Source organism: Hemitrygon akajei, unplaced genomic scaffold (assembly GCF_048418815.1).
Source record: "Hemitrygon akajei unplaced genomic scaffold, sHemAka1.3 Scf000060, whole genome shotgun sequence".
NCBI classification, from domain to species: Eukaryota; Metazoa; Chordata; class Chondrichthyes; order Myliobatiformes; family Dasyatidae; genus Hemitrygon; species Hemitrygon akajei.
In genome coordinates, this window is record NW_027331946.1 from 1,916,091 (window position 1) to 1,941,143 (window position 25,053).

Here is a 25,053-nt window from a genome sequence, read left to right on the forward strand (position 1 = left end):
AACGGACAAGGAAATGTAGAAAATGTTCAGGGGATATTTGCGTGGGGTTCTGAGGAGGTACGTTCCAATGAGACATGGAAAGGATGGTCGGGTACAAGATCTGTGGTGCACAAAGGCTGTTGTAAATCTAGTGAAGAAGAAAGGAAGAGCTTCCGAAAGGTTAATAAACTAGGTAATGATATGAATCTGGAAGTTTATAAGGCTAGCAGGAAATAGCTAAAGAATGGAATTAGGAGAACTAGAAAGGGCCATGAGAAGGCCTTGACGGACAGGATTAAGGAAAACCCCAAGGCATTCTGCAAGTATGTGAAGAGCAAGAGGATAAGCCGTCAGATAATAGGACCAAACAAGTGTGACAATGGAAAAGTGTGTACGGAACCGGAGGAAATTAATGAATCAGTTGCTTCAGCATTCATGACGGAAGAGGATCTTGGCGATTGTAGGGATGACTTGCAGTGGACTGAAAAGCTTGAGAATGTAGATAGCAAGAAAGAAACTGCGGCATTTGGAAAGCATCAAGTTGGATAAGTCACAGGGCCATGAAGGGATGTACCCCAGGCTAATGTGGGAAGCGAGGAGGAGATTGCTGAGCCTCTGGCAATGATCTTTGCATCATCACTGACGATGGGAGAGGTAGAGGAGGATTGGAGGGTTGCTGATGTTGTTTCCTTATTCAAGAAAGGGAGTAGGGATAGCAAAGGAAATTTTAGGCTAGTGAGTGTTACTTCAGTGGTTGGTAAGTTGGTGGAGAAGATCCTGAGAGTTAGGGTTTATGAACATCTGGAGAGACAAAATATGATTAGGAGTAGTCAGCATGGGTTTGTCAAAGGCAGGTCATGCTGTACGAGCATTATTGAATTTTTCGAGGATGTGACAAAGCACATTGATGAACTTTGAACAGTTGATGTAGTGTATATGGATTTCAGCAAGGCATGTGATAAGGTACCCCATGCAAGGCTTATTAAGTAAGTAAGGAGACATGGGATCCAAGGGGACATTGCTTTATGGAACCAGAACTGGCTTGCCCAAAGAAGGCAAAGAGTAGTTGTAGACGGGTCATGTTCTGCATGGAGGCCGGCGACCAGTGGTGTGCCTTGGGGATCTGTTCTGGGACCCTGCTCTTTGTGATTTCCATAAATGACCTGGATGAGGAAGTGGAGGGATGGGTCAGTAAATTTGCAGATGACACTAAGGTGTTGTGGATAGTGTGGAGGGCTGTCAGAGGTTACAACGGGACATTGATCGGATGCAAAACTGGGCTGAGAAGTGGCAGATGGAGTTCAACCCAGATAAGTGTGAGGTGGTTCATTTTGGTAGGTCAAATGTGATGACGAAATATGGTATTAATGGTAAGACTCTTGGCAGTGTGGAGGATTGTGGGGATCTTGGGCTCTGAGTCCGTAGGTCACCCAAAGCTGCTCCGCATATCGAAAGCTATGCATTCTATGCATATGCTATGCTAAGAAGGCTTATGGTGTATTGGCCTTTATCAACCATGGGATTCAGAAGGCATTGATCATGCGGATAGTCAGAGGCTTTACCCCAGGGTTGAAATAGCTAGCACGAGAGGGCATATTTTTAAGGTGCTTGGAAGTAGGTACAGAGGAGATGTCAGGGGTAAGTTTTTACACAGAGAGTGGTGAATGCATGGAATGGGCTGTCGGCAGCAGTGGTGGAGGTGGAAACCATAGGGTCTTTAAGAGACTCCTGGATGGCTACGTGGAGCTCAGAAAAATAGAGGGCTACGGGTAAAGCCAATGTAGTTCTAAGGCAGGGACATGTTCGGCGCAGCTTTGTGGGCTGAAAGACCTGTATTGTGCTGTATGTTTTCTTTGTTTCTTTGTTTCTACTGATCACATTAATGTTCAGTGTCAGACACCCAGTGACTGTATACACAATCTCCCACAGTCCGGTACTTACCGCAGTTTCTGTATTTTACACTCCGGGTTCCTCAGAGCCGCAGACACAAGTTTCACTCCTGAATCTCCCAGTTTATTATCACTCAGTCTAAGACAAACAGACAGATTGATGAACAAAGTGATTCAAACCGTGGGTCTGAGGGAATTTCTCTCACTCGGATATTTCTGGAAACATTAAACCCTTCAGTAAATCACTGATCGGAGTTCCCATCACTGTCAATGTCCCTCACTGCCCAGCTCCAGGGTATTCACCGAATGTCAGTACTTTAGTCTGTCGGTGTGACTCTGTAAACTCCACATATTCTGTCTCATTCCCCGATGGTTATAAAAGTGTTCCTGATGTGAGAGCGTCAGGAGGGGCAGGGATGAAGGATGGGAGAAAGACCCACAGTGAGGAAGATTTGTGAAAGTGTCCATGGGAGACGGTGGAAGAGACCCCACCTGAGGAAAATGGATATAAAGACAGAACCTGCGATAGGAAGGAGTTGGGGAAGAGAAATCCCTCAGGAGGAAAGAGATAATGATGAGAGATACCACAGGAGGAAGGGGAATGGGGATGAGCAGTCCCATAGCAGTACACCGATGGGAAAAGATAACCCCACAAGATGAGATGATCCAGAAATAGACTGTACGGGAGGGGTGGGTCTGAACTGAGGCCCACAATCGGGAGGGGAGATGCGCCCATGGGGTCTGGGTATCTGGTAGTGAACACAGTCACACAGGTGGACTGATGGTGATAGTCACACACGCGGAAGGGCTGCGGAGGACAACCTCACAATGGTATTTCTTGTCTTCTCACTGGGACAGTCTGCTGACGGTCTCTTGTCCCTCACCGGGAAGGGGGTGTGAATCTCTGACCCACCTGCTGCAGTCAGTGTCGGTGTGGGTGTCAGTAACAGTGAGAAGGAACATTGTCAATGGACGTGTCACATGCAGCGAGAAACACGGCCATTCCTATGATTTACTACCATTAAACCAATGGTCGTTGTTCACTGATCTGATGAAATCTCCAACATCCCTTCACAAGGAACCACAGAACCCTCCCATCCTTGGAGAATTACTGACCTATCCCCTGGTCATTTGTCACAATTCTTCACAATCTGATTTACTACAAGTTTACCGAAATTCCTTTACATTGAAACAGCACAATGGAACAGTTTCACAGTTCAGAGTGAGAGATAAATCAAGTTACCTCAACTCCTGGCACTTGTGCAGCCCGGGTCCCAGCCGCTGGATTCCTTCACACTGAATGTGGCAGTTCCATAGGTCGAGCTGTTTTATTGTATCACAGTGTCCGATGACATGAGACAGGACCGCGCAGTCAATCGGGGACAGTGTCATTTCACAAAATGAAAGTTTTTCCACAGGTCCCAGAGCGGCCTGAGACAGTCCATGATTCTGAGACTCAAACAAGTAGTGTAATGTGTTCAGGAGGCTCCTTCTACCAGCTTCACTCTCTGTGTTTCCACTCTGGCGTTTAACCTCCTCCTTCACCCAGTCAATCACCCGGCAGGTTGTTTGATGAGGAAATGGACCCAGAAACTCCTCCAGACCCCGAGCTGTCATTGGAGAGGAGAGACCAGCAACAAAACGGAGAAATACCTCAAATCGCCCATCTGTCGTGTTGTGGACTTCAGTGAGGAATTTCAGGATATCCCCGGGATGGAGAGTCAGGAATTGTGCGACTGCAGCTACAAACTCTTGGATGGTGAGGTGTGGGAATGTGTACACCACACACCGGGAAGAATCCTCTCTCTCCAAAAGCTCCATCAGGAACCCGGACAGGAACTGGGAAGGCTGCAGATTGTAGTTGATCAAATCTCCATCTGTAAACACAATCTTCCTCTCAGACACTCCTCTGAAGGCCATCTGACCAACCCTGAGTAACACATCACAGGGTCTCTCAATCTCACGGCCGTGGTTTTTCAGGATGTTGTAAATATAGTAGGAGTACAGTTGGGTGATAGTCTTGGGGACTCTCTGCGGGTCCCTGACTCTTTGTGTGAAGAAGGGGCCCAGTGCCAGAGCGAGGATCCAGCAGTAGGAGGGGTTGTAGCTCATGGTGTACAGGATATCGTTCTCCTTCACGTGTTTGAAAACAGCTTCCGCCACGGTTTGATCTACAAAATGTTTGATGAAATAGTTCTTCCGTTCCTCACCAGAAAATCCCAGGATTTCAGCATGGATACCAATCTCAGCCTTTTCCAATAAATGCAACGCAGAGGGACGGGTGGTCACCAGCACTGAACATCCTGGGAGCAGCTTGTGCTGGATTAAACTGTACACAATGTCAGACACCTTGCACTTGAATTCAGGATCTGTGCATGTGGAGCGAGGTTCTGCGTCTCCCCGACTGTCAGCAAAGTCAATTATGTCATTGAATTCATCCAAACCATCGAATATAAACAACAATCCCTCTGGGTTCCTCCAGACTTCCCTCAGGATATCCCCAAAGTAAGGATACTGATCCAGAATCAGTTCCCTCAGGTTTATTCTATGGTTAATGGAGTTTAAATCCCGGAGTTTGAAACTGAAGACAAACTGGAACTGTTGGTATATTTTTCCCGTGGCCCAGTCATAAACAATCTTTTGTACCATTGTTGTTTTTCCGATCCCCGGGACTCCGGCCACTGCTGCCGAACTCCCAGATTTGGATTTACTCCGGGAAAAGCAGCTCTGGAATAACTGATCCGTCCGGATTTTTTCCAGCTTTCCACGGAGATGGTTCTGTCTCCACTCCTCGTGGTCTCTGCCTCTTGCCAGCAGCTCATGTTCCACCAGTCTCCGATCTCGAACAGTAGAAATGACCGTGAGCTCAGCGTATCGTTCAACCAGCTGGAAAACCTTCACCTTCTCCCTCATCAGGATCGTGTTCACTCTCAGTGTTTCAGTTTGTGCCCACAGAGTCTCCTTGTGTTTCTGTTGAACATCTTCCATGGGAACAGACAGTGGACAAAGTGTTAGATGCCTCAACGCTGAACTCAGTATTTAAGCATACAAGCGTTAGCACAGAGCTATTGCATTGATTGGATTCACCAATGAACGTTCGTACAGTAAAGTAAATTCGATTAACTGACCGTTGACTGAAGAGAGGCCTGTTCCAGATAAACACCAGATCATTACATTTCCACATTAATTGTGCTGTGAAGGTGAGTATTTCCCTGGTGGTTTACTGACCCCTGACTGTCCCGTATTGGACAAACCCTCTCATTACAGTCACAGATATCATTGCTCCTGAGGAAGAATCCTCAGTGCTGATGTGGCATATGGAGATAGAGATGAAGGCAGTGGGCATTCTGTCAAAGGAACAGGTCGGGGAATCACAACTCCCCATCCCCTCTCACCATCACTGAATCAAAATGCAAAGAAGCAGCTTTGCTGATCAGAACATGCAATGTGGGTGGGTGGGTGTGGTGCGTGGAATCTCAAAGTGTGTTCAAAACCTGTCAGAGGTGTGTGGGGCTTTGCACTGTGTTCGGCCTCTGCCCGGGATGTATGGGGATGGCGCAGTGTGTCAGGAACCTGTCAGGTGTGTCATGTCTCGCAGTGCGTCAGTAACCTGTCAGAAGTGTGTGGGGTCTCACAGTGTGTCAGTACCCTGTCGGGAATGTGTGGAGTCTCGTAGTGTGTCAGGAACCTGTTTAGGAGTGTGAGGGTTCTCAGCGTGTGTCAGTATCCGGTTAGGAGCGTGGGGTCTCACATCCTTTCAGGATCGTGCCAGTGGTGTGTGGGGTCTCACACTGTTTCAGGATCATACCAGGTGTGTGTGTGGGGTCTCAGTGTTTCAGGAGCCTGTCAGGCGTGTGTGGGGTCTCACAGTGTGTCAGGACCCTGTCAGGAATGTGTGGAGTCTCGTAGTGTGTCAGGAACCTGTTTAGGAGTGTGAGGTTCTCAGCGTGTGTCAGTATCCGGTTAGGAGTGTGGGATCTCACATCCTGTCAGCACCGTGCCAGGGGTGTGTGGTGTCTCACAGTTTGTCAGGATCCTGCCGGGAGTGTATGCGGTCTCAGGGTTTGTCAATTGATAATAGACAATATGTGCAGGTTTAGGCAATTCAGCCTTTTGAGCCAGCACCGCCATTCAATGTGATCATGGCTGATCATCCACAAACAGTACCCCGTTCTTGTCATCTCCATATCCCTTGACATCGCAATCTTTAAGAGTTCTATCTAACTCCTTCTTGAAAGACTCCAGAGAATTGGTCTCCACTGCCTTCTGAAGCAGAACATTCCATAGATCCACAACTCTCTGGGTGAAAAAGTTTTTCCTGAACTCCGTTCTAAATGACCTACCTCTTATTGTTAGCTGTGGCCTCTTGTTCTGGACGTGGGAACATGTTTCCTGTCTCTTGCGTGTCCAATCCCTTAAAAATCTTATATGTTTCAATCAGATCCCCTCGCATCCTTCTAAATTCCAGTGTATCAGGACCCTATCAGGTGGGTGTGGGATCTCATGGTGTAACAGGAACCTGTCAGGTGTGTCCAGTGTCTCATAGTGTGTCGGGACACTGTCAGGTGTGTGTGAGGTCTCACAGTGTTTCAGGACCCTGTCAGGGGTGTCTGGTGTCTCACAGTGTGTCGGGACCATGTCAGAGGTGTGTGGTTTCTCACAGTGTGTCGGGACGTTGTGTGGGACGTGTGGGGTCTCACAGTGTGTCAAGACCCTGCCTGGGTTGTGTGGCGTCTCACAGTGTGTCAGGACCCTGCCAAAGTTGTGTGGGGTCTCACAGTGTGTTAGGACCCTGCCACGGGTTTGTGGGGTCTCACGGTGTATCGGGACATAGGCAAAGGTGTGTGGGGTCTAAAAGTGTGTTGGAACCGTGTCTGGGGTGTGTATGGTCTCACAGTGTGTCAGGACGCTGTCAGGGCTCTGTGGGGTCTCACAGTGTGTCAGGACCCTGCCAGGTTTGTATGGGGTCCCACAGTGTATTAGGACACCGTCAGGGGCGTACGGGGTCTCACAGATTGTCAGCGCCCTGCTAGGCATCTGTGAGCTCTCACAGTGTGTCAGGACCCTGTCAGGAATGTGTGGAGTCTTGTAGTGTGTCAGGAACCTGTTTAGGATTGTGAGGCGTCTCAACGTTTGTCAGAATCCGGTTAGGAGTGTGGGGTCTCAAGTCCTGTCAGGACCGTGCCAGGGTTGTGTGGGTTCTCACACTGTTTCAGGATCATACCAGGTGTGTGTGGGGTCTCAGTGTTTCAGGACACTGTCAGGCGTGTGTGGGGTCTCACGGTGTGTCAGGATCCTGCCAGGAGTGTATGGGGTCTCACGGTTTGTCAATTGATAATAGACAATAGGTGCAGGTGTAGGCAATTCAGCCTTTTGAGCCAGCACTGCCATTCAATGTAATCATGTCTGATCATCCACAATCAGTACCCCGTTCCTGCCTTCTCCCCATATCCCTTGACTCCGCAATCTTTAAGAGTCCTATCTAACTCCTTCTTTAAAGCATCCAGAGAATTGGTCTCCACTGCCTTCTGAAGCAAAGCATTCCATAGATCCACAACTCTCTGGGTGAAAAAGTTTTTCCCTGAACTCCGTTCTAAATGACCTACCCCTTTTTGTTAGCTGTGGCCTCTTGTTCTGGACTCGGGAACATGTTTCCTGTCTCTAGCGTGTCCAATCCCTTAAAAATCTTATATATTTCAATCAGATCCCCTCCCATCCTTCTAAATTCCAGTGTTTCAGGACCCTATCAGGTGTGTGTGGGATCTCATTGTTTATCCGGAACCTGTCATGGGAGTGTCGCGTCTGACAGTGTATCAGGACCCTGTCAGGGGTGTCTAGTGTCTCACAGCGTGTCAGAACGATGTCAGGGGTGTGTAGAGTCTCGTAGTGTGTCAGGAACCTGTAAGGATGTGTGGGATCTCACAGTGCATCGGGAACCCGTCGGTCGTTTGGGATCTCACAGATTGTCAGGATCCTATCAGGGCTGTGTAGCGTCTGACACTGTGTCTGGAACCTTTGAGGTGTTTGTGAAATCTCATAGTTTTTCAGGACCGTGCCAGGCGTGTGTGTGGTCTCACAGTGTTTCATGAACCCCGTCAGGTGTGTGTGGGGTCTCACAGTGTGTCAGGACCCTGTCAGGGGTGTGTGGGGTCTCACAGTGTGACAGACCCTGTCAGGGGTGTGTGGGGTCTCACAGTGTGTCAGGACCCTGTCAGGGGTGTGTGGGGTCTCACAGTGTGTCAGGACCCTGTCAGGTGTGTGTGGGGTCTCACAGTGTGTCAGGACCCTGTCAGGGGTGTGTGGGCCTCACAGTGTGTCAGGACCCTGTCAGGGGTGTGTGGGGTCTCACCGTGTGTCAGGACCCTGCCAGGGTTGTGTGGGGTCTCATAGTGTGTCAGGACCCTGTCAGGGGTGTGTGGGGTCTCACAGTTCGTCGGGACACTGCCAGGGGTGTGTGGGGTCTCACTGTGTGTCAATAGATAATAGACAGTATGTGCAGGAGTAGGCCATTTGGCCCTTCGAGCCAGCATCGCCATCCAATGTGATCATGGCTGATCATCCACAATCTATACCCCGTTCTTGCCTTTTCCCCATATCCCTTGACTCTGCTATCCTTAGGAGCTCTACCGAACTCTTTCTTGAAAGCATCCAGAGAATTGGTCTCCACTGCCTTCTGAAGCAGAGCATTCCATAGATCCACAACTATCTGGGTGAAAAAGTTGTTCCTGAACTCCGTTCTAAATGGCCTACCCCTTATTGTTAGCTGTGGCCTCTTGTTCTGGGCTCCCCCAACATTGAGAACATTTTTCCTGCCTCTAGCGTGTCGAATCCCTTAATAATGATATATGTTTCAATCAAATCCCCTCTCATGCTTCTAAATTCCAGTGAATCAGGACCCTGTCAGGCGTGTGTGGGGCATCGCAATGTGTCAGCACCTATACCGGGGTGGGTGTGGTGTCTCACAGTGTGTCAGGACCCTGTCAGGGGTGTGTCGGGTCTCACAGTGTGTCGGGAACCTCTCAGGTGTGTGTGGGGCCTCCCAATGTGTCAGGACCCTGCCAGGGGTGTTTGGGGTCCCACTGTGTTACAGAACCCTGTCAGGGGTGTCTGGTGTCTCACAGTGTGTTGGGACACTGTCAGCGAGTGTGTGGGGTCTCGCAGAGTGTCAGGGCCCTGCACGGGTTATGTGGGGTCTCGCAGTGTGTTAGAACCTGTCGGGTGTGTGGGGTCTCAGAGTGTGTCTGGGCACTGTCAGGTATGTGTGGTGTCTCGCAGTATGTCAGATGCCTCTCAGGAGTGTGTGGGATTTCACAGTGTGTCAGGACCCTGTCAGGGGTGTTTGGTGTGTGGGGTCTCACTGTTTGTCACGACCATGTCAGGGTTGTGTGGGATCTCACAGTGTGTCAGGAGTCAGTCAGATGTGTGTGGGGTCCCACAGTGTGTCAGTGTCAGTGGTGGAGGCTAAAACATTAGGGGTATTTAAGAGTCTCTTGGACAGGCACATGGATGAAAGAAACATGGAGGGTTACGGGGTAGTGTGCGTTCAGAACTTTTTTTAAGGATTATATGGGTCAGCACAACATGGAGGGCTGAAGGGCCTGTACTGTGCAGTAGTGTTCTATGGTTCTATGTTCTATGTTCTATGGTGTGTGGGGTCTCAGTGTGACAGGACCCTGTCAGGGGTGTGTGAGGTCTCACAGTGTGTCAGGACCCTGTCAGGGATGTGTGGAGTCTCACAGTGTGTCTGGACCCTGTCAGGGGTGTGTGAGGTCTCACAGTGTGTCAAGACCCTGTCAGGGATGTGTGGAGTCTCACAGTGTGTCAGGACCCTGTCAGGGGCGTGTGGGGTCTCAGTGTGACAGGACCCTCTCAGGGGTGTGTGGGGTCTCACAATGTGAAAAGACCCTGCCAGGGGTGTGTGGTGTCTCACAGTGTGACAGGACCCTGTCAGGGGTGTGTGGTGTCTCACAGTGTGACAGGACCCTGTCAGGGATGTGTGGGGTCTCACAGTGTGTCAGGACCCTGTCAGGGGAGTGTGGGGTCTCACAATGTGAAAAGACCCTGCCAGGGGTGTGTGGGGTCTCAGTGTGTCAGGACCCTGTCAGGGGTGTGTGGGCTCTTACAGTGTGTCAGGAAGCTATCAGGAGTGTGGAGGGTCTCACTGTGTGTTAGGAACTTGCCAGGGTTATGAGGGGTCTCACAATGTGTCAGGACCTGGCAGGGAATGCGTGGGCTCTCCAGACAACGTATTCGTTTGAAACGGGGAGCGTAGGAAAACATTGATTGTTGTAATGTTTACTTTAGAGAATGTGACAGTGGAAGAAACAATTTTCTTCAATAATCAGGGAGAGAGTCTGTTCTGTATTCAGAAATAGATGTGGGAATTTTACTGTCGTGACTGTTTCCTCGGCAAACAGCATGAAGAGCAGTGAAGAATAAGTTTGCAGGGAAATTGTTGAGAATTGCCAAATCCTTAGTGCAGGGAATAAGAAGGGTTTCATTGTCGGAATGTGGACTGGAAAAGCAGTAACACAGGTGACAGAAACGTGAGCAGTTTGAAAACTTCCTTTGGTACCTCTTGAAAATTAACATCTTTTGGAATTTATTCTTGGAAATGAGACAGGCTGATTGAGGGTGTTGGCCAAGATTCCTTATATTTCTGTTCAAGGGTTTCGAGTTATCTGTTAAAGCATGGAGTACTGTAAGATTAATAATTTTTACGATTATCTGTCTTTCCTACGCGCTCTCCTCTGTTAAATGTGCAGTTGGGTGATCCAACTCAGCCTGCGATGATGGAACCTTACAATCTCTTGAGTCCATGTACTGCCCCGGGCTCCAGTTTCACCGACACAATGTGCTTACGGATGTAGTGAGTTTCTTACCCAGACGGTCACAATTTAATTAATTGCAATATTATTTATAGATATTTTCAGTCCTTTACACCATTTTGCCGCAAGCTTACAAACCTTGATTTCTCTGTCCTAAATCCCATCTCCCACTCTTCCACAGTGTCCATCACACAACACAGACACACATAAATTTCAGCTTCTGTGGAGTGAGCTGAGGATTTTATCCCCCATCACACCCTCACTAACACTGTCTCCTAATGGAATTCCCAGAATTATTGAGTGGGAAATTAAACTGGATAACTTTAGCAGTGTTTGCAGTAAGAGGGTGTTGGGTGATTGTAGGGAAATTATTTCACCTTTCGGAGTAAGACACTTCCGATTGTTTTGCTCCTCAGATTGCCCTCTTCTCCATTCTGACCCGGGTGGAGGGATGTGTAGTTGCGGGACACAAAGAGGAGTGATCCCTTTCAACAAACTCACCAACTCTCTGCGTGGTTCCTCATACAGTCCTGTGAAAACTCTCCCTCCAGCAAACATTTTTTCCATGTATCACTGTGCGCTGTGTCATGGTGGAACATTTACTTGATCAAGTTCCCGTGGCTCAACAACGACATGGCCCTACATAATATCAACCTTCGGTGGAAGCAGTGGTTTCTTCACTTACCTTTCAGCTCACTGGGAATCTCCGGTATGGGTTGATGGACCGGAACACAACCTGTTCAGAGTTTAAATAATTTCACAAGTTTCAATTCCAAAAATTATAAGTACGTAATGTTTGTATTCCAAAATTAAATTAATCTCTGATACTATCTCACCATGTTCCTGTATTTCTTTCAGTATTTTGTCCAACTTTGGGACACCAATCCGCATTTTCACAAAGGTTTCCCACATCACCCTCCGGGCGCGGGAGCCTTTCTCCATCACCAGGCTCAGGAGGAGTTTAGAACTGTCCGCCCGCTCTCCCTTATCAGCGAGATCGGAGATTTTCTGTGAAGAGTAACAGTGAACATATTGGGGACTGACAGATTCACACAGAGAATGAGAAGTAAATGATGTGCTCTGTAACGGGATCACACTGAGCAGTCAACCGGACGGGTGCTGATCCTGTCTGGACATGGACTGTACATTCTGAGTGCAGAGCACACGGAGGGACATTCACCGTGAACCTGGTCCACCAGTCAATGAGATCCTGGCTGATCTGTGACCGCTTCATTGACGTGGCTCCAAAGCCATAAATAATCCCTCACCGGATTTGACCATGTAAAATAGAAATCAGAAAATAACGATCACAGATGAAGAAAGAAGTCGGGAGGGTTTTTATAACAGAGTGAGCAGTCACAGGGAAGTTGCAGAAAAGATGATGTGATTCATCTCCTCAGTCCGCCAGTGTCCAACATGACAGCGGATTACTGGCTGACACCTGATGCCTTTCCTTTGCCTTTTCCAGTGGAGGTTTATTCAGTGATTACACATTACAACATGGCAGTATTCCCCGATCCACACTGTTTGCAGTTATAGATTGTAACAGAATGATCTCCACCCAGAACAGAACACACTCGAGCTCCTGAGGCACCCACTGATAATGCCCCGGTTCTCACTGACATCCTGTCATCACGCTGCACGGTCTTTTCAAAATGAAAATTCCTACCATATTTAAATGTTACCTGCTCCCCTCGCTCTGAGCATTGAGCCGCCATTGGAGTGTTTACACCTCTTTCAATCATTCCTTCAGATTCACAGTTTTAAGAATTATATATATTTATTTCTGATTTGTGTTTATGCTTTATTATCCGTTGAGTGAGAGTTCCGACACCCATCAGTCCTGTGATGTGTGAAAATTCAAACCCATTCTCCATCCCACTCACCCGATGTTCCTCTCCGCTGAACTGATTCTCGGCCGTTAACGCCAGGCTCACTCCGTGCACCCCTCCTTCCATCGCCTGCTCCAGCCTGTCCTGGTAGAAGTCCGTCAACTGCAGCAGCTGGAAATCGTCCCAGTTTGCCAGGAGCTCGGTGATCACTGAGCTTGGACCTGTGAAGGGAAATTAGGAGCATTAAAGAAATTACAACACCATACTGGGCAGTAACCTTTTCTCTGGAACCTAAAGATCACAACAAAACACACTCCGGAATATATATATGGGAGCTGGGGGGGGGGGGGGTGGAGAGAACGGATTTGGGCAGGAGGGTGGGGGGCGCCGCGCACGTAGGAGGAGTTATAGATCCATCTGTTGAAGGCTGCTCTTTCGTGTCCCCAGGAATATACCTCTCTGTTTGGAAAGGACTCGGCTTACTCCTGAGAATATAGTAACCCATCACCATCACTCTCCTGGTACTGCCGATCACCACCGCTTTGCTCTGGGATACTGTCTGCCTACCTGGTCAACCCCTTCCTCAGCAAATCTCTGGGATTTCTCACAAAATGCTGCAAGTACTCAGCATGTCAGGCAGCATCTATGAAGGAGAATAAACAATCAATATTTTGGGCCAAGGACCTTCATCGAACTGGAAGTGAGGGGACAGTCATTCTAGATATTGCCTCATTACTTTCTATTGCATGTGGTCCTGATCTAAAACGTCGACTGTTTATTCCTGTCCATGGATGCTGCCTGACCTGCTGAATTCTGCCAATATTTTGTGTGTCTTTATGTTGCCCAAAACTTTCAGCATCTGCAGAATGTCTTGTCTTCTGGGGTAACTCGCTATTTTAATGTGCATCACAATCTGTTAGAGGAGCAGGAGCAGACGGTAACTGTACTCCTTCCACGTGTGACTGTGTTTCCCTAGAGATGTTAACTCTCTCTCTCATCTCTCTGCTCAGTTCTCACAAATACTTTGTGAATTGCCTATATTGCATTAAACTCAGGCGCTGAATCCGCAGAGTATTTATAAATTAAAATAATTCGCCAACATACCCGTGTCCTTTCTCAATGTTGTCGTCACTGGAGCTCCTCCACTGCTCGAACCTTGACCCATTTTGGGGACACGTGTGATCAGTTTTTACTGTTCTGAAACAAAACCAAACAACAACAGGATGGTCAGACATTAATTAAAGGAGAATACTGTTTTGTTTTTAAACTGAGGCAAGCACTTCCAAACATCTTGGGCCGATCCACTGAAGCCTTGACATGGCCTGATCCACCTGTGCCCATCCACCCACAGTCACACAATGTCCATTTTCGATCTCTCCATGGATTGTACACTGGGCCAGGATTCTGCAGGGTATCTACTCGCTGTATTGCAGGCAATTCCCTTTTTGGAACCAATCTTGTGTCCTGTACTAGGAGTGTTGCGTCTACAGAATGCCTAGGCAGATTGAGTAGACAGCGCCCACTGCTTTGGTCCTCCTACCACTGGTGGCGCTGTAGTGAGTAATGGACAAGTGTTACAGCAGTGTGGGGTGAAACATTTCTGCTGACTATGAGACTTCTATTCCTCTCGTCACTAGATTATACAGATTTCTCAGCCACACATGATTCTCACTGTCTCCTTTCAGGTTATCATTGCCTGGCCTTGACACCTATGGCAGTATAGGATTTGAGTCTATAGAGAGACACTCTGACATCCTGAACAATGCAATATCACCTATAGCATCGGGACATCTTGTCCTCAACCACTATAGTTTTACCAGCAGGAATTTAAGACCATTATTAGCACCAAAACTCAGTTAAGATTTCTTTCTGTATATCACCTGGCTATTATCAGATAGTTAGTTATATGACACAATGTCAAACACAATGTCAACATGCCATACATCCAGAACAAGTTGGGAAAAATCATTAAAATAAACAAAATAACATGCTGGAGTTATTCAACAAGACAGAGAGTATGTTAATATTTCAGGTGGAAGATCCTGTATTAGAGCTGAGCCTGTGTGTAGGAGCCATGTATCTGTTCTCTATCAGGATTGTATTCTGCGTTGTGTATTTATGATGTTTTTATGGTAACTAGTAGCATCAGTGGGAGTGTGGTACGCGCAAAGGGAGTCAGTTATATATTTGTGCTTTGTTCCATGCAGTGCACAGCCCTAATGCCCTTCCTTTGGACAAGATTGGTGGCGTGGAGAGGGGAGACTTGCAGCTTGGGCAACTGCCGGTGTTCCATTAAAAAAAAACTTGCCCAGGCTTGCGCCCTGGAAACTTTCCAAGGTGCAAATCAATGGTCTATCGATACTAACGGAGGCCTACTACACTACCCAGCTGGGGACTGACGGATGTCATATATTTTGTTATCCACTCAAATACGCTGAACTTAAACTTGGGTACAGATCAGTTTCATTGCTTTAAGATTGTATGTTTACTGATTGCTAATAAAGGATCGAATACTTATCACTGACATTTGTAACAATCATTATTGGATTTCAGGGCACGTCATGTAAGTAGAACAAACCTGGGGGTGGGGGTGGGGGGAGTGTCTCCAGCAGTGGCAAATTAGCTTGGTTACATTTCACCGCTACATTCTCAACAGATGTGTCTCAACCTGCCGATCATTTGAATATTCTGAGATACTGAGTATTTTGCTTCAGTTTTCACCAGTGAAAAGAACCTTGGCAATTGTGGGGATGACTTACCGCAGACTGAAACATATGAGTGTATGGACTTTAAGAAAGAGCATGCGCTGGATCTTTTGAGAGGTTTTAAGTTAGATAAGTCGCCGGGACTGAACGAGATATACCCCATGCTCCTTTATGAATCGAGGGAGGAGATTGCTAATCCCCTGACGATGATCTTCACATCATCAATGAGGTGGGGAGATGTACCAGAGGATTGGAAGTTTGCAAACGTTGTTCCCTTGTTTAAGAAAGAGAGTAGATAACTGAGGAAATTATAGACCAGTAAGCATTTGGAGAGACGTAATCTGATTAGGGATAGTCAGCACGGCTTTGCCGACGGCAGGTCACACCTTATGAACCTGATTGAATTCTTTTGAGGATGTAACAAAACACGTTGATAAAGGTAGAGCAGTGGAAGTACTGTATATGGATTTCAGTAAGAGGTTAGCTAAGGTTCCCCATGGAAAGCTCATTCAGAAAATAATGAGGGATGGGATCCAAGGAGACCTTGCTTTGTGGATCCAGAATTGGCATGCCCACAGAAGGCAAAGGGCGGTTGTAGATGTTTCGTATTCTGCATGGATGATGATGACCGATAGTGTTCCTTTGGGTCTGTTCTGGGACCCCTTCCCTTTATGATTTTTACAACTGTCCCGGATGAGGAAGGTGAAGGATGGGTTAGTAAGTTTGCTGAAGACACAAAAGTTGGGAGTGTTGTGGATCGTCTGCAGGGTTGTCAGATGTTACAGTGCAACATCGATAGGGTGCGGAACTGGGCAGAGAAGCGGCAGATGGAGTTCAATACCGATAAGTGTGAAGCGGTTCATTTCGGTCAAATTTCAAGATAATATAATATTAATGGTAATACTCTTGTCAATCTGGAGGATCAGTGAGATCTTGGGGTTAGTGTCGATAGAACACTCAAAGCTGCTGCACATGTAGACAGTGTTGATAAGAAAGCATATGGTGTGTTGACATTTATCAGCCATGGGATTGAATTCAAGAGCATGAGTTAATGTTACAGCTATACAAGACCTTGATTAGAACCTGCTTGGGGGTACTGTGTTCAGTTCTGGTTTCCTCACTACAGGAAACGATATGGCTGCTATAGAGGAAGCACAGAGGAGATTTACAAGGACTTGCTTTGGATCCAGAATAACAACTATTTTGTTCTCCTTTACACTTGTAAACAATCTTGAACCCTGGCGATAATAACACGACCAACCACATTACCTATGCTCCCTCTTGATTTCATAAACTCCAACAATGTCACCCTCATACTCCTCTGGAATAAAGATCCAGATCGGCTAACCTCTTCCTATGACTCGGCACTCTAATCCAGGCAACATCTTCAGCAATCTCGTCTGCACCCTATCCAACTTGATAGTATCTTTCCTACAGCAGGGTCAACACAACTGTACAGAATACTCTGTGTAGCCACACCAACAATATAATGCCCATAATCCAGAACTCAATGCCCTAACTGATGAAGGCCAGCATGATTAAAGCCTTCTTTTCCACCCTCTATACTTGCCCGTCCACTTTCAGTGACTGTACTCTTGTACTCCCAGGTCGCTCTGTTCCACAACACTCTGTGCCCTCCCATTCACTACACCAGTCCCACCTAGTTTGACTGTCCAAAATGCACCATCGCTCACTTGTCCAAGTTGAAAACCATTTGCCATTACTCAGTCCCATCTCCATAACTGACCAAGATGTCTTTGATATTCATTGTCACCTGTTGCCTTATAAGCAATTCTCCCGAATTTAGTCTCCCTGTATGCACATGACTGTGTCGCCACCCACAGCTCAAATCTGCTAATTAAGTTTGTCGACGACACCACATAGATTGGCCTCCTCTCAAGCAATAATGAGGTGGCCTGCAGGGAAGAGGTCATCTCTCTGAGACAGTGGTGGCAAAGTAACAACCTTCCTCTCAATGTCGCAAAAACAAAGGAGCTGGTTGTGGATTACAGGAGGAATGGAGACGGGCTAACCCCTATTGACACCAATGGATCTGGGGTTGAGAGGGTGAACAGTTTTAAGTTGCTCGGCATTCACATCACCGAGGATCTCACGTGGTCTGTACACACCAGCTGTGAGGTGAAAAAGGCACAAAAACACGTCTTTCACCTCAGACGGTTGAGAAAGTTCGGTATCGGCCCCCAAATCCTAAGAACTTTCTACAGGGGCACAACTGAGAGCATCCTGACAGGCCGCATCACTATCTGGTATGGGAACTTCACTTCCTTCAATTGCAGGACTCTGCAGAGAATGGTGCGGACAGCCCGGCGTATCTGTAGTTGTGAACTTCCCATGATTCAGGACATTTACAAGGACAAGTGTGTAGAAAGGGCCCGAAGGATCATTGGGGACCAGAGTCTCCCCAACCACAATCCATTCCAGCTGGTACCATCCGGGAAACGGTACCGCAGCATAAAAGCCAGGACCAACAGGCTCCGGAACAGCTTCTTCCACCAGGCCATGAGACTAGTTAACTCACGCTCAATTGAGTGTACTCTATATTATATGGACTGTTCAATATATTATAATTTATTATGAATTACTTTCCTTGCACATTTTGACCGAGACGTAACGTAAAGATTTTTACTCCATATGTATGTGAAGGATTTAAGAAATCAATTCAACTTAATTCAATTCAAACTTGCTCACCGTGCCATGTACATTCATATACAAATCAATGGCATGAATAGTGAATTACAGAGGTCTCGACACTGACACACACATCCCACATATCACAGGGCTCCATTCGCTAAAACCATCTTTAATCATCTCCCTGTTTCTTGTTCTCGAGCCCGGTGTGAATCCACCTCGCCAGCTCCCCGTGACTCCCACGTGACCGAACCTTCCCGATCAGCTGACATGTGGGATCTTGTTACAGACTTTACCAAAGTTCAGATGAACAACATCACTGCCCAACTTCACCCAACTCCCTAGTTAACTCTTAAATAAACTCCAAAATACGACTGATATGATGTCCCAGTGGGCAGTTTAGACGGTGATCTTCCGATAACCAATGTCCAACATCCCGGGATTTCAGCTTCACTGCAGACTGAGAAAATTCCGATCCCAGCTGTCGAATTACCAACCTGGACTGTAGCCCGTATACTGCCAGTTCCATATCCTCAGAGTCACCGGCCCAATATTATCACCCATACAAAGACGCCTTGGTGCCGGCAATTTGCCGTGGAGTTCCTGCTATTTCCGATTGACAAACTAAGGTGGAACTGGAACCTAATGACCCTCTGCCGGGGCCGGTGCTCAGGCTGGTTCCCCGGTCTGTATAGAGGATGCGGATACACTTCAGCCTGACCCCAGCAGCTAAACTGAGCACATTTGATCACAATCTTCCTGCTATGTGGGATCTTGCCCAGCACAACTGGCTGCCATGTTTCCTGCAATGTAGCAGGAACAAAATGTAAAATTATAAAGTAGAAAATGCTGGGAACTCAGTTCATCAGACTACATCTGCGAAAAGAGAAATGGTGGAAGACCCAGTTCCAGAACTGAGACTGTCCAAGATGCTGCCGATCTGCTAAGCGTTTCCAGTATTTTCTGCTCTTCACTTTAAATTTCCTGCAACTGTAGTATTTCTCCCTCTTCATTTTAATACACAGATAGTAACTGATTGCTACCCTAGACTGTAAATACCATCCCACCCCAACAAGTTTGCTAGTTCTCAGTTCATTCTGACCCTGGTGTAATACATTCCATACAGTCAATGCTCACAGCATCCTTTCCTCCCACTATCACTCTGTTACATTTGCTCCCGAGGCCACTGTCTCTACACTGAGAGGCGGTGACCACAGAGCGATAAAAACTGCAACACTTGCTGCAGCTCTGACGGGCCGTTACCCTGGAAACAGAGGAAGTGGCTCACCGAAAATAACCGAGAAAGGAAATAAAAAACTCAACATCAGATGCTATGAGTCCCATTATGATGAAGATTAACACTGTAGCCATTTTGTAACGGTTAAACTAAATTTGAAATGGCTGCTTTTACCCGGCCACGTGTTGTGTTCAATTAAACCTCTGGTATTTCTCGCTAGCGAAAAACCAATTTTGGAAAAGATGCAAAAGAAAACTTCACAATGAAGGAAAGGTTTGAAAGAGAGATTGTTGAAATATATCATTGCAGCAATGGGGTACAGGCTGGACAGAGGCTGAACAAGATGGTTGATATATATCGTTGAGGTGATGGGATACAGACTGGACAGAGGTTGAAATATATCAGTGAGGTGGTGGGATACAGGCTGGACAGAGGTTGAACAAGATGGTTGATATATATCATTGAGGTGGTGGGATACAGGCTGGACAGAGGTTGAACAAGATGGTTGATATATATCATTGAGGTGGTGGGATACAGACTGGACAGAGGTTGAACAAGATGGTTGATATATATCATTGAGGTGGTGGGATACAGACTGGACAGAGATTGAACAAGATGGTTGATATATATCACTGAGTTGGTGGAACAGAGGCTGGACAGAGTTTGAACAAGATGGGCAGGTGATGAGCAGATGGAGCCAGTTGGGAGAAGGGGATGAAGGACGATCTCTGATGGTCCTGAAATAATAATACGCACTAGTACATAACAGATTCCAATATAACAAAACCAGAACAAACAATAAGAACTTTGGTATGTGCCCTTTTCTACTCTACACACTTTATCAATGCACCGCAGAAAGTATCCCATCCCGAAACTTCACATCTTCATACAGCTACTGCTCTTCATTTAACTGAATGAAATAGTGGAGAACTGTGGACACAGCTGAGTACATCATAGAAACCAACCTCCCCTCCATGGACTTTGTCTACACTTCCCACTGCCTCAGTAAAGTAGCCAACATAATGAAAGATCCTCAGAACTGTTTCACTTCTGATACTCCCATCGGGTCGAAGATAAAATAAAACAGAGTCATACCACCAGGCTCAAGGACGGTGTCCATTCTGCTGTTAGAAGCGAACAGCGTGATGAGTGGACTCCTGACCTCACAGTCTAAATCGACGTGACCTTGCACCACATATCTACCTGCACTGCACTTTCTCTGTAACTAGAATGATTTGTTACACCTGGCACCTGCCAGCCTTCTCCTTCCCACCATTCCCCACCTTCTTGATAGGGCCCCTGCCCCTCCTTCTTCAGTCCTGACAAATGGTCTCGGCCCGAATCGTTGACTGTTCATTTCCACGGATGCTACCCGACTTGCTGAGTTCCTCCAGCGTGTTGTACGTGTTGCTCTGACCCCAGCATCTGCAGAGTATTTTCTGTTTATGATGACGACTGCTCTCCTATCTCAGCCACATGTTTCTCATCAATTCATTCGCTCTGCTGATCTCTGTTTCCCTCCAGGAAACAGGCTGATGAATCTCTAAAATAAATGCTCTCTAACCACTTTGCTAATCCTCTAAAGAATTAAATTCCATCTTCTGCTGCCCTGTGTTGCCCAAACCACTCATGTTCCACCCCGTTACTATTTGCAACTTCCCACCTCCGCCATTACCTGAATCCACCTCCCACTCCCTAGTTCTTGCCCCGTCCCCAACCCTCACTTGTTTTCTCTGACTTTTTCCCGTCTGCTCTCAGTCCAGAGGGAGGGTCTCAGACCAGAATGTTGACGGTCCATTTCCCTCCACAGATGCTGCCCGACCCACTGAGTTCCTCGGGCAGTTTGTTCTTTGGTCTGTATAACCCGTGTTAGTATGGCGAGCGGGATTTTACACCATATTCCAGGTACAATCTCAACAACGCCTAAGTGTTCAACACTCCTTGGAGTTCTGGTGGTCTGTTACCCTGGTGATGTAGGAAGCAGAACTAACTGGAAAAGGAAATAAGGAACTCAACCTCACATGCTCTGAACTTCATTGTGAAAAAGATGAATACTGAGCTTTCAGCCATTTTGTACTGGGGAAGCTAAAATTCCAGTGGCTGTTTTAACCCTGTCTCGAGGTGCATCCAGTAAATCTGTTGGTAGTTCCATCTCTACAGAACTTCCAGCAGTGCAGAAGCTGATCCAAAATCAAACACGTTGTTGGATGTGGCCTATCTGTTCCAAATGTCAACTGTGGGATATTTACAAAGGGCATCACACAATGCATTGTTGTGATAACCGTGAAGTTCCCTTCTTTGTTAAGTGGTTAAAATTTTCATCATATTCCTGTGTCTGCAAATATCTTCTAACTGCGATCAACCCCAGGCATTGATACAGGTGGACTTCAGATACTGCTATTGGACAGAATGATGAAAGGGAATTTCCTCAGATATAATTGAATGGATTGAGATTGTGACCTCAGGTTCCAGACTCCCCTACTGTTGAAAACATCTTGTCGCCATCGACTCTGTCCAGAACATAGGATTTCACTGAGGTTCCTGTTCCCATAGTCACCATCCCTCCATCGATAATAGGAGCAGAGACATATCCAACTTCCGTTAATTCCCCTCCTCCCCTTCTTACTCCATCCCTGATATATAGATTTTCACCCCTCCCTTTTTTTTTCTTTCTGTCTCTGCCCATCACTCTGCCTGTTCTCCACCTCCTCCTGGTGCTCCTGTACCGCTTCCTTTCTCCCTAGGCCTCCCGTCCCATGATCCTTTCCCTTCTCTAGCTCTGTATCCCTTTTGCCAATCACCTTTCTGGCTCTCAGCTTCACCCCACCCCCTCCGGTCTTCTCCTATCATTTCGCTTTTCCTCTCCCCCTCCTACTTTCAAATCTCTTACTATCTTTCCTTTCAGTTAGTCCTGACGAAGGGTCTCGGCCCGAAACGCAGCCAGCTCTTCTCCCTATAGATGCTGTCTGTCCTGCTGCGTTCCACCAGCATTTTGTGTGTGTTGCTTGAATTTCCAGCATCTGCAGATTTCCTTGTGTATTCCTCATACATAAAAAATTTCAATCCAGAATCACCCTTGTGAACTTTGTAAACAACAACTGTAGTGAACACATTCTCACGAATAGCAGACAATGTGGTAACAGGATAAATTATTGGGAAAACCTGTTATTTCCTCCCCGCCCCGCTAACAGTTACAAAATAACATCTGGCGTTCAGCGTGCTCATCTACGCATGAAGCCGTAAGAGATGGGAGAGAACTTCAATGACATCTCAGTGCCTGTGTTTACTTGGGAGACAGATAGAGACTATAGAAATGACGAAAGCCAGTCAGGGCACGGATTGTGTACGGATTACACAACAGGAGTTTACTGCCTTGAGGAGAATTAGGATGGATAAATCCCCAGGGCCTGACAAGGTCTCCCTCGGACCCTGTGGCAGGCCGGTGCAGGAAGGCTGGCAGACACGGATGTAGCTGTCATTTAAGGAACTGAGTTACACGGGCAGGTTGAACAGATTAGAAATTGCTCACCTGGAGCACAGGAGAATCAGGAGAGATGCTCGCAGGGGTCCCAAACCACTTTCTGCTATGCTGAACTGTGGGGCCTGTGGACCCCAAGTTGGGAACCCCTCCTAGAGAATACAAGACCTATAATGGTATAAATCGGGATGGGTGGGGGCATGGATTTGGGCCGAAAATTCAAATATTTACGGGGAATTTGAGGGGGAGCGTCACTGAGAGGCAGTGATCACGGAGCGATAAAGATCTGCAACAGTCCTTGCAGCTCTGGTGGTTTGTTACCCTGGAAACGGAGGAAGTAGCTCACTAAATTTAACCAAAAAAGGTAATAACATACTCAACATCAAATGTTGTGTGTTTCATCATGACAAAGATTAACACTGCAGCCATTTTGTAATCGTGAAACAAAAATCGTAAAGGTAGCTTTTACCCTGCCGCCTGTTGTATTCAATTTAACCTCTGGTAGCTCTAGCTAATAAAAAAGAAACCTGGAATAGGTGCAAGACAAAACTTCACAATTAAGACAATGTTTAGTAGCGAGATTGCTGATATATATCATTAAAGTGGTGGGACGCAAGCTGGACAGATGTTGAACAAGATGGGCAGGGAATAAGCAGATAAAACCGGGAGTGAGATGGAATCAAGGGCAATGTCTGATGGTCCTCAAGCAATACACAGATGCAGTAATAATAGTACACTGATAGATAACAGATTTCAATTTAACAAAGCCAGAACAATCAATAAAAATTGCGGTGTATGTCCTTTTCCACTCTACAAGCTTTATCAATGCTCCACAGAAAGTATCCCATCCCGATGCTTCACATCTTCATACGGCCATTGCACTTCGTTTAAATGAATGAAATAACAGAGAACAGTGGGCACATCATAGAAACCAGCCTCCCCTCCATGGACTCTGTCTATACGCCCTGCTGCCTCAGTAAAGCAGCCAACATAATGGAAAATCCCCTTCACTTCTCAGTCTCCGATTGGGTCGAAAATAAAATAAAACAGAAACGTAACACCAGGCTCAAGGACAGTTTCCGTTCTGCTGTTATAAGCGAAATGAATGTTCCCCAGTGTGATGAGATGGACTGCTGACCTCACAGTCTAACTAGATGTGACTTTGCACCATATATCTACTTGGACTCTACTTTCTCTGTGACCATAATGAATTGTTACACTCTGTTATTGTTTTAACTTTTATCACCTCGATGTACTGTTGTAATGCTTGATCTATGTGGGTGATGGCAAAGACAGGATTTTCACTGTACCTCGGTTCATGTATAAAAACAGATTCTCCATTTCAATCGTATGGGAATATTAGACAGCCTGGGTTGCTCCTTTGGAAATTCCGGAGGGGGTGTACACATTTCCGAGAAACACAGATAAATGAAAAAGACTTAATTCTTGCATTAATACGGTCATATGATAGGAAACATTGGCTGCATGTCGGCAAGTCGTAGCAATGGAAGGAAGATGGAAAGAAATTTCCCAATTCCTCGGCAGGAAGTGAGAGATCTGGATCTCACTGTCCTGACTGAACGGAAGAAAGATGAAACTACCAATACACGTGGAGCAGTGTCCCGAGGGTGCGATTACTCAGTTTAACCCTCTCTGTCTGCAAGAACACATAAAGGCCGAATGGCCGCTTTCAGTGTGCTGTAAAACCATTATCGACCCCAGGCATCGATCCAGGTGAAGTTTGGATCCGATACCGGGCCGCGTGATGGAGGTGAAGTTCCCCAGGAACAACTGAACGGATGGATTTAATCCGGGCATCACCACCTCATCCCGCTCCTGTGACCCGAGCAACAGAGGCTGAGCGGCGGCTCATCTCTCAGGCGGTTCGGTGCGAAGGTCCCACAACCCGGACCAACCTCAGCAGGCTGTGTCCAGGATGCGGGACGCGGCCGCCCGTTCGGGGACGTTAACGGGACTCACTGAACAACATCAGGTCTCCCCCCAGAAATTGTCGGTCCGGTTCCTTCTCAGGACCGGTCTCAATACTCACCGATGGGAACTTGATCAATTTCCCCCGCAGACAGTGATCCGACCCCCGGCTCCCCGCCAATGATCTGTTTCGACACAGAAAGGAAAGAAAACCCCCGCCCATCCGGGGACCGTGTGAGCGGGGGCGGGGCCTCGAAAAGCCGCTGCTGCTGCAGATCTGCGTTTGAAATGGGAGGGAGAAGTGGATCACGTGACGGGGGAGTTAATGCAATCCCTACATTCATTAGTTATCTCTTTATTGCAACATGAACGTCATATATTCCACACAGTGAATACTCACGGCATCCGGGCATCCACACCAGCTCCTGAGGCCACTGAGGGGCGGTGATCAGAGAGCGATAAAAACGTTCAATACTCCTTAGCTCTTCTGGGCTGTTAACCTGGTGATGGAGAAATGGCTCAGCAGA

The 25,053-nt window shown here is 47.0% G+C and overlaps 1 protein-coding gene across 1 annotated transcript in view; it reads right to left on the reverse strand.

Moving 5' to 3' along the window:
• The window catches only part of LOC140721737 (NACHT, LRR and PYD domains-containing protein 12-like), a 78,021-nt gene extending 53,303 nt beyond the window's left edge, over window positions 1–24,718 (reverse strand). Inside the window, exons 1-5 of the mRNA XM_073036539.1 lie at window positions 24,648–24,718; window positions 13,633–13,725; window positions 12,583–12,749; window positions 11,533–11,704; window positions 11,382–11,432 (exon numbers count right to left, since the gene is read on the reverse strand). Coding sequence (XP_072892640.1) covers window positions 11,382–11,432; window positions 11,533–11,704; window positions 12,583–12,749; window positions 13,633–13,693 — 451 coding nt within the window. The 5' untranslated portion in view covers window positions 13,694–13,725; window positions 24,648–24,718. The remainder of the gene's footprint in view (window positions 1–11,381; window positions 11,433–11,532; window positions 11,705–12,582; window positions 12,750–13,632; window positions 13,726–24,647) is intronic.
• Window positions 24,719–25,053: the final 335 nt, after the last annotated feature.